The sequence below is a fragment of the Stylophora pistillata genome, chromosome 6 (genome assembly GCF_964205215.1).
Source record: "Stylophora pistillata chromosome 6, jaStyPist1.2, whole genome shotgun sequence".
Lineage (NCBI taxonomy): Eukaryota > Metazoa > Cnidaria > Anthozoa > Scleractinia > Pocilloporidae > Stylophora > Stylophora pistillata.
The window spans coordinates 15,098,571-15,114,515 of NC_142524.1; the positions used below are offsets into that span (position 1 = coordinate 15,098,571).

General features: G+C 43.1%; 1 protein-coding gene and 1 pseudogene across 1 annotated transcript; both read right to left on the bottom strand.

Annotated features, from left to right (window-relative positions):
- Positions 1 to 1,589: 1,589 nt before the first annotated feature.
- LOC148728436 (uncharacterized) lies at positions 1,590 to 3,046 on the bottom strand (annotated as a pseudogene).
- On the bottom strand, positions 2,159 to 3,910 carry LOC148728437 (uncharacterized). The gene has a single exon (XM_088725917.1). The coding sequence runs from the start codon at positions 3,908 to 3,910 to the stop codon at positions 3,122 to 3,124; it is 789 nt and encodes a 262-aa protein (XP_088582043.1). The 3' UTR covers positions 2,159 to 3,121.
- Positions 3,911 to 15,945: the final 12,035 nt, after the last annotated feature.

The following is a 15,945-nucleotide window of genomic DNA, read 5'->3' on the forward strand; positions in this document are numbered from 1 at the left end:
GGAGCTTCTCGATCGGCTGCTTGCGTTTGCCAGTGACAACAATCTGTTAGAAAAGAAACTTAAAGGGGTAAAAAAGATTTATGTTTTTCAAAACAAGTATGGATCCAACTGAAATACCTCCACCATCGTCTGTATGGAGTACAGACCAATCGCTTTTTTCCCCAAGTAGACGCGACAACCACAAGCCAATACACTGGATTCAAGAGACAAGGTCGCAAAGGATAATATCGCAAGGCCCAGAGAAACTTTAAGTCGAGGAAGATAAAGACAGTTAAGGTTCATAAGAATGGAGAAGTTACTTTTGTAAAGGCCATGATCATTAAAAGTTTCGGGCAAGAGATCACTCGTCCGGCTGTACTGGTATTCAAAGATAATTATCTGATGAAAGGATACTGCGAGTGTCCAATAGGTAAATGTGGAATATGCTGTCACATTGTTGCCCTCTTATTGCTTTTACAGCATTACTCCAAGCACAAAGTTTGTTTTCCCTAACTTGCACCCAGAAGATGCATAAAAAGTGGCATAAAAAGGTAGAAAGTCAAATATGGCAACAAGCACTTCCCTTATACCTCTCAAAGCATATAGAAATGCTTCTTCTTCTAGGAAACCTTTGAAAATCAAGACAGGACAGGAAAACAACGGGGAAAAATTGACTGCAGCAGTTAACGATAATTCAAAGAATTCCTGGTTGAAAAGGGATGTAGAAGATATCTCAGGTCAGATAATAAAGGATCGTAATAGCCATGGAGTGCAGCAGCATTTCTATAAAACTTTAAGAAAGTATGGAATCAACTCTGGACTTGCAATGCAACTTCATTACAACAATTCTTATTATGCGAGAACTGTGTTCAGTGACCATGATTATTGTAATGATGTCGAAGAACTTTATGACAACAAAGTTTTAAGAACAAGGTTTCAAAATTTGGAAAGCCATGAGGTAGGGCACTCAAACCTGAATTATGTGAGCAGTTCTGAGGTCACAGATCTAGATGATGTCAGACTTGTGAAGGACACAGTTGACCAAAAAGATCGGACTCAAATGTTAATGCATGAACACCAACAGAAAGAAGTTAAGCATTTGCTAGATTTACTACAAAACACAAAGGAATCCAAAATAACAGTATCACTGCCAAGGTACAACAAGTTAGAACCCAGTGGATTCAACTATGTCTCAGTCAAACAAGGATCAACACAATGGCATGCTTTGAGAGTAGGAATTATAACTGCTAGCAAGACTCCCTATCTGTTGGGTTTTCATGGTCAAAAGGAGTTTGAGCATGCATGGTTCTGTGTTCATAATAAAATTGATGAAAACAAAGTTTCACCAAAGAAATTCAAGAACTTTACTAGAGGGATACAATTTTAAGAACAAGCAGTGAAGTTGTTTGAAGAAATTTCAGGTTCGTAAACTTTTTTAAGTGAATGCAATAAATTAAAGACAGTAGCAGATCAAGGGGTGTCCAGGGAGGCATGCCATCCCCCTGCCCCCCCTCTAAAAAAATGAGACCCACCAGGCCAAGATACTTTGTTAGCGCTTTTGTCTGCCATTTAACCCATAGGAGAAACTGAATACAAGACAAATGACAATATGAAAGAATATCAGTCATCTACATGAATCCAGAGTAATAAGGAATGGTTACATTGCAGGTGCTCCAGTGACAACAAGTGGCTTTTTCTTTCATCCTAGTGATTGAAGGTATGGAGCAAGTCCAGATGGCATTGGACAAACTTTTTTGCTTGAAGTGATAACCAGATCTCTCAACAGTCTTGTGCCCTTAGACAATGTTACTGGTCCCCATATCCTTCAGTCTAACTTCCAGGTGGCTTGTACTGGTGGAAACATTACCTTTCTAGAATCTTATCTTCCTGAGCAAAACATAACTAATGTGTTTTTTTTCAAACGTGACAACCTTGTGATTGATGTTTGTAAGGCCATGCTTGACCACATTTTGGAGAAGAAAATTGTTACATACTGGCCACATGAGGAACACAATCTGCTGAAAAACTTGGTAAGCAGGTACTTGGACAAGTGCCAACATTTGAAAGTTTGAGGCCACTCTGATCATGGATTAATGCAATGTCAAAAACTGTCAAACAAGTTATTTTTCACAAAGAGTAACAATGCCAGGGATTGAACTGATCATTTACACATCTAGACTGCATTTTACAAAAGCATGGCCATGTTTAGAATCAAATTGTCAACCAGAACAGTAGCAATATCAATATTGCCAGTGTTGTAAACAAAAGCCATGCTTAATGGACTTAAAAATAATACACTACTTTACATTTAGCTGCTAAATACATGTATGATTCATTCAAGTCAGATCATCTCAGTTCTCTGTATTAATTACATACAGATTTCTGAACAATCCCTTTTGGACCAACAGGACTTTTCAAGGTGGTTACAACATGCGGAAAGATTTTAAAGCAGTAACCTAGTATATCAATTCGATTCGTGGGCCAACAGGCATTCAAGATGGTCCAGTCTCTCATTCATCCAATGAAATTTTCGTTGTATATCCTCAGTGTTGCAATGTCAAAATTTTTGCTGATGTCAGTTTGTTCATACTGGGAATCAAACTTTAACGGAGGGCGATTATGTAGTGGTCCCTTATGGTGGCACAGGTCTGCAATGTCAAATCCTTTGTCAGTTAGAATGATTTTTCCTTTGTTCACTTTGTCCAGCACTTCACATTGTTCAGTGATGTCTTTATCAGATATTGTTCCAGGGTAAGTGTCACTGCAATGGAGAAGACCACTATGGGGATAAATCCAAACAGATGTCTTCCCAGTCGTGTGGTTTTTATATGAGCTGAAGGTGATATTATTTATATCATAATTCTCTGACTGAGTTATCCAAGTTTCTGTCGCATCTCCTAGAGCCTCTGTTTCCACATGACCAGCATCATAAAATTCCTGTGGAAGGTATGACAAACCCAGGTAATGGTTTGAGGTCAAGACATTCAAATACTGTTGATAAGAATAGAGCCCATCCAATAAAGGCTCTAGAAATTGTTGGCACACTTGTTTGCACCATCCTAGCCATAATACTGAGGTGTATTTGTGTCTAACTTCCTGCTCTTTGTCTCAAGACCTCTACCTTTGCAATCAGGGTATCTGATCAATGCAAAAATGGTTCAACACACTCATACAAACAATCAAATTCATTTGTGGTAAGTCTGGTTAAATAAATGAACTTATCCTGTTTGTCCTTCAACATCATGTAGATGAATTGTTCTTTCGTCAGTTCATTTATTTTATTTTCCTGTTTTTTTTCTTTTTCGAGCAAGTGTTCTACCTGACATTTCAGCCTTTCCATCTCTTTGTCTTTCTCTTTCAATTTACTTGCCAGTTCCTCACACTGATTTCTAAGTATTTCATTTTCTAGTCTGTATTGACTTTCGTCTTTCCCAGAAGCCTTATTTAGTACAGGAGTTATCTCCTTATCCTTCTCTCTTTCTTTCTTGACGATTATTCGCCTTTTTGATTTTACTTCACAAGATGAAAACTCTAACGATCGCTTAGCTGCAACCAGCTTCTTTGCTTTTAACTTTGCACATTTTGATGCAGATTTCTCAAGATTTTGAACATACTGTTCATTACAAACACGATCCGGTAGATCGTACAGGTTTTCTCTTTTTCCTTTCGACCAGTGCTGGCAGCAAATAACTGCTTTCTTCCAATTGATGTCATCGTTCTTAAGTACTTTCATGTAAGAAGCCCTCAGAGCTGCGTCAGTCGATGAACCAATTCTTGAGAGCGTATAGTACGTTAAATCCTTGTTTCTCCAGTTGTTTCTACACAAAGTCGCTGCACAATTCCAGTGCCATCCCTTTCCCTTATCTTGTTTCCCTGTAGAGGTAGAAGATCCACTGGAGGCTGTTGTAGATTCTCCTGCCATGGCGGCCATATTAAAAAATTTTGTCTGGCGTTGGCAAAACTCGCTCCAGTCTCCCACGATATGAAAGTCGGCAATGGCAGGCAAGTTGTTGGTGCTCGCTGTTTCGAAGAACCTATCCGATAATGCATTGCGCGCGCACCGGAAGTCTGAAACTCTTGATGCTCGTATCTTGCACGGTTTCATAGTGAATGTAGTCAATAGGCGATTTTCGATATATATTAAAATTCTAACATGGCTCCGAGGCCAGAATAAAAGAAAGAAAATAAATGATTTATTCCCCCTAGCCTCAGAGCCAAGTTTGAGTTTTAATACATCCAGAATGGCCTAGTAGTAGTGTACTTTATTTATGTGTCGTGAAAACCTAGCGCATAGCACTAATTGGGGACACAGGGTAAAAGCTTTAAAAATAAGAAATCTGGAACTTATTTACAGAATTATTTATCTAACCTATTAACAGTTAAAATTATTTATCAATGTCCTAGAGTTAAAAATCAACTATTACAGAGCGCACATTTTTTGCATCCATCATCATATCATGACAGTCACGTCCGTTCTCCTGATTTTGCTCTTAAATCCGTGCAGGCTGTCTTCACTGCGTAACTCTTTTGTAAGTTTCGACCAGAGGAGAGGGCCATAGTATCTTATAGAGTGTTTACCATATTTTACTGTATTAAAGCGAGGGATTCTAAAATCTGCATTTCTTAGAGAATATCTTCTATCGCAGTTTACTTCTGACATAAATAGTTCCTGTATTTGACAAGGAAGTAAATTCTTTTTTGCCTTAAACATAAGGATTGCTATGTCTTGGAGCCTTCTGTTCACCAGTGATGGAATTTCAGCCAGCTTCAGCAGACCGTCATAAGAGAGTGATTTATCGTTGAAAACTGCTCTCAAGGCCCTTTCCTGTAGTCTTTCAGCTTTACGATTGTCTGAGGCTCTGCAGAAATGCCAGATGATAATGCAGTAGGTCAAGTGAGGTAAAATGGCGGCTTTACAAAGTTGTAGTTTAGCGTAAGTGGTTATTAGTTTTCTTAGACGACTTAAAACACCTATTGGTTGACTTGCCTTTTTACAGACTAAGGTAATATGCTCACTAAAATTTAGTTCAGAGTCCAGGAGTACCCCCAACAGTTTGATATTCATCCTTTTCTCGTTTAAAGTGGTAAAACACACTCGGAGGAATGGCTGAAAACATACCAAGCCCGTTCTCAAAGTGTATATCATTTCATTGCCTTGAGGAATTCAACGTTCAATATCCAACCTACGAAAAATTTTAAAAGCACCTCTAAGGACATCGATTGCAGCGGTGCTATGTTCAAATGATGTTAGAGTACTTTTTCATGGCACTGACACCTACCTTTTCGTTCCACCCATAATAGATATAGCTTTTTATAGCTTTAGGGTGTACCTGGGACCGACGCACAAAGAACAATTCAAATTTTGGCGTTTTTCTGACCAGTGCAGTTAACTGATTTTTCTTTGGATACAATGAATATATGAATTTCATATATTTTGAACTGCGGTATTAGATACGTACGATGCACGATCCTCGCAGTAGAGAGCGCTATTTATGCAATAGCGAAAATCAGACCTGAAAAAAATCAGGCCTCTACAGATTCGAACCACTGACCTCTGCAATACTAGTGCAGCGCTCTACCAATTGAGCTAACAAGCCAACTTGGAGCAGGCCGTTAAGATTTTTCTTTGTTCTCAAAGTAGTCATACACATAAGAAGGGATGTCCACATAGGTACCAAGTAGGTTTTGACGATGTTTGTGATTCGTCATCCGTATTTACTGATCTTTACATAAAATTATACTTAACAATTATTCTTTCAACCATAGCATAGTTAGGCTCGGGAGTCGGTAAAACACTTTTCGATCACATTTTATTTAAGGTTTTGTTCCAACTATAATTAAAAGAGTTATAGATATCTTCAGATTAAACATTAAATTTGGACCAGAAACAGATAAACAAAGACCCATACCACTTTTGCTTCTCTCACTCGATTGTGGTTAATTCACTTTTTAGTTCATTTGGTTATATCAACTAAGTTGAAATTGTAAATTGGCCACCGTAAAGAGTTAAAAAGCTGACGTTTCGAGAGTTAGCCCCTCGTCATTCACTCTGACGAAGGGCTAGCGCTCGAAACGTCAGCTTTAATTTTTAACTCTTTCCGGTGGCTAATTTACAATTTCAACTTAGTTGATATAGCCAAATTACCTTTTTACCCCCACTGACGCAGCACCACAGTTTCTTTAGAAACTTTCCCCATTTGTTCACTTTGTAGTTAGTTCGTATGCAATGGTTAGGAGCAGAAGATACAATAACTAGAACTTCGAAAAGTATGCAGTATATCATTTTAGAAGAAAGATAAAGCGACAGAAGATCCATGACTATTGAACTCAAAGGGACTTTTTATACACCTCCAAAAAAGGGAGTCTCGATGACGAACGTCATCGATTATTCATTCTTGCAAACAATATTCATTATGCTTTGTTTCCTCCTATTTTTTTTATATTGTTAGTACAGTAAGAATAAGAACAATTTTGTGAATATGCATAATGATAATTTTGCCGTTTTAGTACGTTCCATCAATCTCCGAGGGTGTTAACGATGAGTGATCGGCCGACAAGAGAAAGAGAGCGGGATTTCCATAAATTTAGATAAACCGAAGAGATGTGGGATCGTTTAGCTCTAATTCTTTGTAAATTAAAAAAGTACCGACGGGGGCGTTCGCCCTCCTCTAGCCATTCTGCTCAACTACGAATAATGATTCTTTCGACTTGTTTAGTTCGAAGGGCTTTCAAACGACATTCGGTGTCAGAAATTAAAGGGTAACGGAATTGTCTCCGTCAACTAAACGTTGACGAAGACGAATCAATTTGTTTGTCAAAATCACCTGGTCTCTTTGCAATTGTCTTCGCTTTTTACAGGAAAAGGAGAACGTTTCTTCTTTAATAGACTGTTTTAAAAACTCCCACCAACCTTGGAGACACGTAAAACAAGATAAAAAACGTACATGATCATCGATTAGTTTCTCTATAGTAGCGCAAAAATCCTTATCGTTCAAAAGAGAGTTGTTAAAACACCAAACGCCTGGACCGCGTTTTACAGCGGTGGGAATATCAAAGGTAAGAAAAACAAAATCGTGGTCGGATATCGAACAAGGGCTAATGTCACACTTAACGTTGGATGATAATAAATCTTTCGAAATTAAAAACTTGTCAAGTCTACTCCCAATTGACCGTGTGGAATTAAACCACGTAAATTCTCTTGATCTTGGATGCAAATTTCGCCAAACATCTGAAAGCGCGAAATCACTTTTCAAATATTCGTAGTCTTTGTCTATAGAGACATTCCCACCAAATTTATCGAGAGCGTTGTGGTAACAATTAAAAAATCTCCTCCGATGATAGTCGCAGAGGAGGGAATGAAAAATTCATGAATCGAAACAAAAAAACTTTTCCGTTCGGTAGGATTGGTAGGAGCGTCGATATTGACTAGATTAATATCATAGTCGTTGCACCTGATCAAAACACTGACAATACGACCTTGTGAGTCCTTCTTCCAAGATACGATTTCGTCTGAGCATTTTGAGGAAATCAAGGTGACGACATCACCCTGTTTCCCGGAGGCAGGGGACCAAAAACTACGGCCCAGCCATCTACGGGATAGAGATTTAATACTAGATTCAGAATGAATTAACGTTTCTTGCACAAAACAGACATCACAGTTGGACTTCTCGATGAAATCAAACAAGAAATTGTAGGTAAGGGGGTTTGCTAGCCCCCTTGCATTAATAGTTAATAGTTTGAAAGAACTTGGAAAAAAGACTCACTTAAAAAATTAGAAACTTACATGGATTTTTTAGAGTGTCTATTTTTTCCTTTTTTCTTTTCCGCGGGGGTAGTTTCCTTTCGACTTGGTGATACGTCGGATGATTTTCTTTTGAGATCGTGGGAGGTTTCTATGTCATTTTCTGTTTCAGGGGTATACAGTGGATGAGACGAGGCTGTGGTAGGAACAGGTATCGATGAGCGTGGCTTTCCAGTGGTGAGTGTAGGTGTAGTAGGTTTACGAATGCAGGCAAGAGACAGATCAGGCAAGCGAGCAGGTGTGCGACGGGATGACGACTTGATGGGTTTGGGAGCAATGAAACCATGAGGATCCAGAATCGGGGAATCAGAAGAGACGGATGACGGTTGAGAAGATTGTGCAAGGGCAGTTCGGGTTGAGAGTTTTGCTCAGGCTGTTCGGGTTGAGAGTGTTGCTGTTCAGGTTGAGAGTGTTGCGAAGGCTGTTCGGGTTGAGAATTTTGCTCAGGCTGTTCGGGTTGAGAATTTTGCTCAGGCTGTTCAGGTTGAGAGGATGGCTGAGTTTCGTTGAAATCGTCGTGCGGGGGAAAGACGGGAGGCAAGTTTTCAGAAAGTTCTTCGTTGACAGGCGGATTTGGCGGAGGAAGATTTTCGGAAGATCGTTTCGGTGGAAGAAGGACGGAGGCGAGTGGGCGTTTTCATCAATGGAGCCGTGGTCAGATTCATCGATGTTTACTTTACCCATTTCATCAGTTGGGGCACAATGGACGAGCGGAAAAACCCAAGAATAGTCGCAGTTAATACCCATGTGACCCTCCTCTTTACATATGCAACATAAAACTGGGCGTTGACACTCTGACGCCTCGTGACCAATGCCTTCGCAATTAAAACAGATTTTGTTGGGACAACCTTTAGCGAAATGTCCCGGACGATTGCATTTGCGGCAAGTTGAAGCTTGACCGTTGTGTCTAAGAAAAATCTGAAATTTCCCAAAACGCAAGAAGCCCGTGATAGGTTTGTGAACCCGAACACAGTAATATCGGAAACCGTTGTAGGTACCGGGAGCATAAGAATGCTTGCCTCTTCGATAATTTAGCACATCGCAATACCGTGATAACCGTTTAATTATCGCCAAGTCAGATAATTCAAAAGGCGCGTCAAAAATTGTGAGGAATGTTAGCAGCTTGTCAATATCCTGTAGGGCGTAGTTTTCTGAACCGATTTGCAGAGAGTTGAAACGTAAAAATCTTTCCTTGGCCACCTCAGATTTGAAAGTCACAACGACTTCCCTATTTAATTTCCGTTGAAGACATTGTACTTCGCTAAAATCTATGTTCAGCGCCGCAAAAGTGTCAAAGACAGATCGGGCAGTCGCTGTTTTAGCCGGTGTGAAGAAGGCGGTTCTTGGCCGCTGCGGCATGTTGTTTTCAGAAGACGTAAAAAACCGCTCGTTTAGAACGTTATTCCTGTTGACGTTATTTCCATAACTTCCATTGCCATAATTTCCAGTAGTTCGTTCGGCTCTTGACGCATACGATTCGCCATTGACAATTGACGGGTCTTCAATAGTTCCATCGGCGACTAAAGCTTCAACTAATCCATCGGTATTCATAGCAGAATCCATAAAACACACGTAAAGTAAATACAAACGAGGGCCTAAAGGCCGAACTAACCTTCAAACAACGGTAAGTAGGCGAATAACTTGACTAGTCGAGGAGCCCTCAATAGCGTGTCTGATCTAGCCAAAAAGCAGAGAAGCGTTTTACTGTTTCGACCTTCTGGGCCTCATCAGTGCAGTTTTTTTTATGTTTAAGGTGGACGGCCGGGCCCCCAATGAAGGGCGCGTGCAATGCCCGCCGACCAACAGGACTAATCCTACCCATGGCTTGCGTGCAATGCCTTAGGGTTAGGGTCCACCAGAAACGAGGGTCACCAGACGCCAAACTCGCTGGGGAATCGAACCCCACCTCACAGAAACCAAAAATTGGGTACACAGAACTAAAACGAACAAGGACAAACAGACCAGTGCAGTACACCAACAAAGGAGACCAGCACATGGACAACAAAACAAATACTCACGAAAGGCTACTGTGCAGTGCACCAACAAAGGAGACCCAGCACAAGCAGCGGACAGACACACTTACAAAGTAGACAGAACGAACGATACTGGCCTAGTGCAGTGCACCAACGAAGGAGACCCAGCACATGGCTTACGAAACAGATACTAACAATTAGGCTACTGTGCAGTACACCAATGAAGGAGACCCAGCACAAGCAGCACAAAGACACGCTCACTCAAGCAAAAGATCACACGTCACTCAAGCAAAAGAAGAACGAGGCTACTGTGCAGTACACCAATAAAGGAGACCCAGCACGAGCAGCACCGAAACACACTCATTCGAGCAAAAAAAGTAAACTAAATAACTACGGGGAGCAGGACTAAATGGAAAAGACAAGGGAGTCGTTTACCACTGAAGCTATGATGCCACGGGCGCCCCACTGACGATGGAAGACGCGACGACGCCTGTCAGACTTGCACCGCCTGAGGGAAATTGGTAAATAAAACTTCAGGCGGGCCTTGATAGAAGCAATCACCGCCACAGCGCCAGGACGAACGTTACGGAAACGGAAATCGTTCCTACTCCGCCAAATACAAAACTTAGAAACATTGAGCAGATAGACAAAGACACGCGGGACAGAAACCAGTTCACTAGAGTTGAAACCAAAGAGGACATGACGTAAAGAGATGGCAGGACACATAGGAGAGAAGGAAAACAGCAAGGACTGGACCCAGGCGAGAACACTCTGAACAAGTGGACAGTAGAAGAACAAATGCTTGAGTGACTCGACCGTGGGTCCACAAAAACACGAGAGAGGAACAGATAAACCAAAAGAGGAGAGACGCCGGGCGGTGTACAGGACGCCGTGCGCAATCTTCCAATTTAGGTCGATGACACGACGGTCAAGATAAAAGAAAGATAGGGCATGCCACGTGGCAGGCCAGTCAAGGTTGGGATAGATAAATAGAAACTTAAGGACACAATAAGGCTGGACCATGTTCTCAGAGAGAAGATATAGGTAGCAAGACTTGGTAGACATAGTAAGAACAGGAGAACAAACAAGAGGGCATGAAGAGCCGTAGACTAAAGAGTTTTTTGACGTGGCGAAAGCCCCGTCGAGCTTACGCCAGGCCAAAACCAGAGCTTGATAGAAGGGCGGCAAGACCCTGAGGTCGAAACTAAAAGGACGAGAAAACACAACAAGAGGAGAGACACCAAACAAAGAGTTAAACCAAAAGGACATGAGAGCGACCCAACTGGATGGGGAGGAGACGAATCTCCTCACCCATTGACCAAGGAGGGCCCTCACCTTGGACTGAATATTAACCACAGAAAAACCACCAAAAAGGGGAGATTGAACCACGGCCGAACGGGAGACGAGCTCAACCTTGCCAGACCAGAAAAACGAGAAAACAAGACGGGAAAGCTTCGCCTCCACCCAGGCCGGCATGTGGATAAGAGAGGCCACATACCAAACCCGGGAGAGGGCGAGAGCGTTAATGACTAGGGCCTTGCCATGAAAAGAGAGAACACGAGAACGCCAAGACTTGAGAACACGGTCCACCGCATTAATGCGAGGACGCCAGTTGTCTTCATCAAGGTTACCGGGGCCGACAAACACCCCCAGCACCTTGAGCTTAGCAGGAGACCAGTCAAAAGGAACTGGGGGGTCCGTACGACCCCGCCAACCACCCAACCAGAGACCCTTGGACTTAGAAAGGTTGATCTTAGATCCAGAAGCTAGTTCAAAAAGCTTGTAAGTCTCAAGGGCAGCCAGAATGCCAGAATCAGTGGTAAGGATTAAAGATGTATCGTCCGCGTACTGCGAGATGGGAGACAGTACGGGACACCCAGGGAGAGACAGACCCTTGATACGGGGGTCTGCACGGATACTACACGCAAGAACCTCAGACACAAGAAGATATAGGAGGGGAGAAAGAGGGCACCCCTGCCGGACACCACGAGAAAGGCTAAAGAAAGGAGTCAGGAACCCATTCACATTGACCGCGCTTTGAACATGAGTATAGAACAAGTCGACCCACGTGACAAAGGAAGGGCCAAAGCCCATGGTGACGAGAGTGGACCGCATGAAGCCCCAATCCACACGGTCAAAAGCCTTCTCTTGATCGAGGGACAGGATGGCGACAGGGGTGCCAGAAGACTCAGTATAGCTGACAACGTCTCTAAGCAGAGCAACATTTTCTCCCATGAAACGGCCGGGGACTCCGCATGTTTGATCACGGCTGACAACGAGGTGTATTACCCGGAGGAGACGCCCAGCTATGGCACGAGAAGCAAGTTTATAATCAACGTTTAGAAGAGATATGGGCCGCCAATTTTTGGGGTCAAGGCAGTCCCCCTTCTTGAAAGACAGAGTGATGATACCTCTGCGCTGAGAGAGGGAGAGAAAACCAGAGGAAGAGCATTCGTTAAGAACAGAAACAAGATCAGAGCCAACCACGTCCCAGAAACGGAGATAGAATTCCATAGGCAGGCCGTCTAAACCAGGTGCCTTGTTACGAGCCATGCCCTTGAGAGCGACGAGGACCTCTGATGATGTAAGAGGGCCCTCACAACTGTTGGCCTGATCTTGAGAGAGAACAGAAGACAAATTTTCAAGAAGAGAAGATTGAACATGAGGGTCAGTAGGAGAGGCTGTATAAAGACTAGAATAGAAGGAACCAAGAGACGCACAGAGATCGGCAGAAGACGAGACGATAGAGCCATCAGGCTCTCTCAGCGCAGAGATATGACGGTCAGCGGAACGTTTTTTCTCGAGACGAAGAAAATACTGCGAGGAAGACTCACCCTCCTCAACCCATCGGACTCTCGCACGCACCTGAGCCCCCCTCGCAGCATGGGAATCAAGCCGGGCAAGCTCAGAACAAGCAGACCGCCAAGGGTCAATGCAGGAAGTAATTCCAGAATCAACTTTGGCCTGAAGATGCTGGACAAGACGTACCAGGGCATCTCTGGATGAAGATGTTGTGCGGGCTTTATTTGCACAAAAGCGGATAGTAAGCCCCTTGATTTTACTTTTCCCACGATCCCACCACTTAGCTAGAGAAGGAAAGCGGGGGATGGCAAGGCGCCAAGCAGACCATTCATCACGGACTAGTTGACGATAGTCCGGATCGTCGAGGATGGAAGTATTCAGCTTCCAGTAGCCTGGGCCAGGTGGAACGGCATCGGGAACAGACAGAGATAAACACAAACCGCGATGGTCCGAGAACGGACACACATACACGGAACAAGACGACACTGATGGGACCCACGCAAATGGGACCCCAAAAAGGTCAATACGCGACGCTAAACTGCCATTCCACCTGGTCCAGGTGAACCCAGGAGTAGTGGGGTGGAGATAACGCCAGATGTCAATGACGCAGGACGCCTCAAAAAGATGGTTTAGTGTGGGAGAACTATCTCCAGACAAGGAGACGGGGTCTGGGCCACGCCTATCTCGAGCCCTATCAAATACAGCATTGAAATCTCCAGCAAGGACCGTAGGGATGGAAGGGTCGATCCTTGAATGAAGGCCATCGAAAAACAGGTCTCGTGCAGGGTTGCAATTAGGAGCATAGACACAGACAACTCGGAAAATTTTATCATGAAACGAGAATTCACATTGTAAAAAACGACCATCAGCAGACCAAGACTTTAGAAGGGAGATAGAGGGATGATAGAGAACAACACACCCACAAGAGTGAATAGAACCCGGGGCTAGCACAGACAAGAAACCAGACGAGGAAAACCACGATGAACATTCAGTTAAGGAAACACAATGAGTCTCCTGAAGGCAGATAACATCCACCTTCACCGGGAGAGAGCGCAACCATTGCACGAGGCCATCACGCTTCGACCGGTCCCTGATGCCATTGACATTCAAAGTAAGGAGAGACAAAGCCATGAGGAAGAGATGGATGACCCTCATGAAAGCCAGGGCTGGGGCTGGGGTTTCCCCTTCCTACTGGGAAGATTGGGGACAGCCCTCGTACGCTTAGAGACCGTACTCGGCAACTGAGTATGAGAAGGAACCATGACACGTTTCTTAGAGCGTTTCCTGGAGACAACTTCAAAACCGTCCGATGACATGCTCCTCGTGAGAGGAGAGGAGAATTCAGAAATATCAGGAGACTCTGAGCCCTGAACAGGGGTAGAGTCCTGAGAGGAGAATTCGGTGATATCATCATCGACATTAGTGACACTTTGGCCAACACTAGTATTAGTGGTACTTTGACCAGACTTAACTATTTTACTGGTACTTTGACCAAACTTAACTAATTTACTGGTACTTTGACCAGACTTAACTATTTCACTGGTACTTTGACCAGACTTAACTAAAGAACTGGCACTTTGACCAGACTTAACATTATCAATAAATAATTCACCGGTACTTTGACTGGACTTAACTAAAGTACTGGTACTTTGACCAGACCTAACATTATCAATAACTATAGGACTGGTACTTTGACCAGACATAACACTATCATTAACTAAAGGACCGGTACTTTGACCGGACTCACTATTATTAACTAAACTGGTGTTTTGACCAGCGATACTATTATTAGGAACACTATTTATTTCTGAGGCCTCAGATTGTTTAGGAACGTTATTTAGATTACTGATTTCATTATTACTGGCTTCGCCAGGAGCAGAGATAACCATTTCTTCAGACGGAAGATCAACAGATTCGTTGGGTGGACAAGGAACATTACCCGGCAGATTTGCCACATCTCCAGAAGAAATGGGCGGGAAATCAGCGGCCGGGGGAACAACATGGGGCGTAGAGCCCCAGACATTTCTGGTACGGCGGGAAGGGCAGTTACGGGCGAGATGACCAGCTTCCCCACATTCCCTGCATTTTCCATTGAAGGGACAGTCAGCAGCTTTATGGCCCATGGTTTTGCAGATAGAGCAGAATGGCTTGATACCACGATACCAAATGCGCACAGGGTAACCGTCAATGGTGATTTGTGCGGGGATAGGTTTCTCCATGGACATGGTCAGAATTCGCGATCCAGTAAGAAGATGTGGACGCCCCATGAAAGCCTGACGTTTGCAGAAGAAAACTTTGCCAAAGGTCTTGAAGTCCTCGCACAGGATCTCGTCATCCCCTTCAGCGGGGTAGTGATGGATATAGACGAGCGTGTGTGGACGATCGGAATTGGTGACACTACATTCCACACCATCGAGATTTATAAAACCGGACTCAACAAGACTCGCCATATCGTCAGGATCTTTGAAAGTGAGGCGAATAAGGCCTCCCGGAACGAACTGAACCGCAGATAGTCTATTAAGGTCGATTTCATTTTCTAACATTTTAAGAACAGCTGGTCTAGGGTGGACCGTAACTGCCGCCGTAGCATGGACAACACAAGTTCTAGCACATATTAACATTTTGAAAAGGAATAGGAAGAGAGAAAAAAAACAAAAAGGAAAGAAAGGAGAGAAAAAGGACTACAACAATTGCCAAAAAAGGCAAAAAACCCACCAAGTTCAGCAAAGCTGAAACCTGGATGGGTTCCCAACAAAGTTCGGACCCACCAAAAAAAACCAAAAACGAGATGGGTGACCGAAAACAACAAGACAAAAAAGACTGGCGTTCCACTCCCGGCAGGTACTTAGCACAGTCGAATAAATTTGAAAAATGAGAGAATACTTACAAATCCTTTGCCCACGATGAGGTTTCGGACCAACACTTTCCCTTGCAAAGATGAAATCCCGCGTCAGGTAAGTAGGGCGCACACTGTTTCGACCTATGTGGGCCTCATCAGTGCAGTGCTGATGCTAGGATGGAGGAGAACCGAAAGGATCACCCCAAACGACCCAACATTTGTGGTGTCGTCTAAGCCATGCCAGAGTGCTCAAACTAGAGTAAACTAGTGAGCATGCGCATATATGTAAACATTAAAATGGAATGGTGCTAATTTTCGATTTAAAAATATTAAGAGAACCAGAGTTTACAACGTCACTTGGGAGGGTATTCCATTCAGCGATAGTTCTTGGGAAATAAGAGAATTTAAAAGCGTCTATTTTGGCCATTGGGACCTTATATTTAAAAGCTGACTTCGACGATTACGTAGTTCATGATTGCGGGATAATAAATTTTCAAGGTTGATGTCTATTAGGTTGTTACTTAGTTTGTACATAAGAGATGATCTAGCCT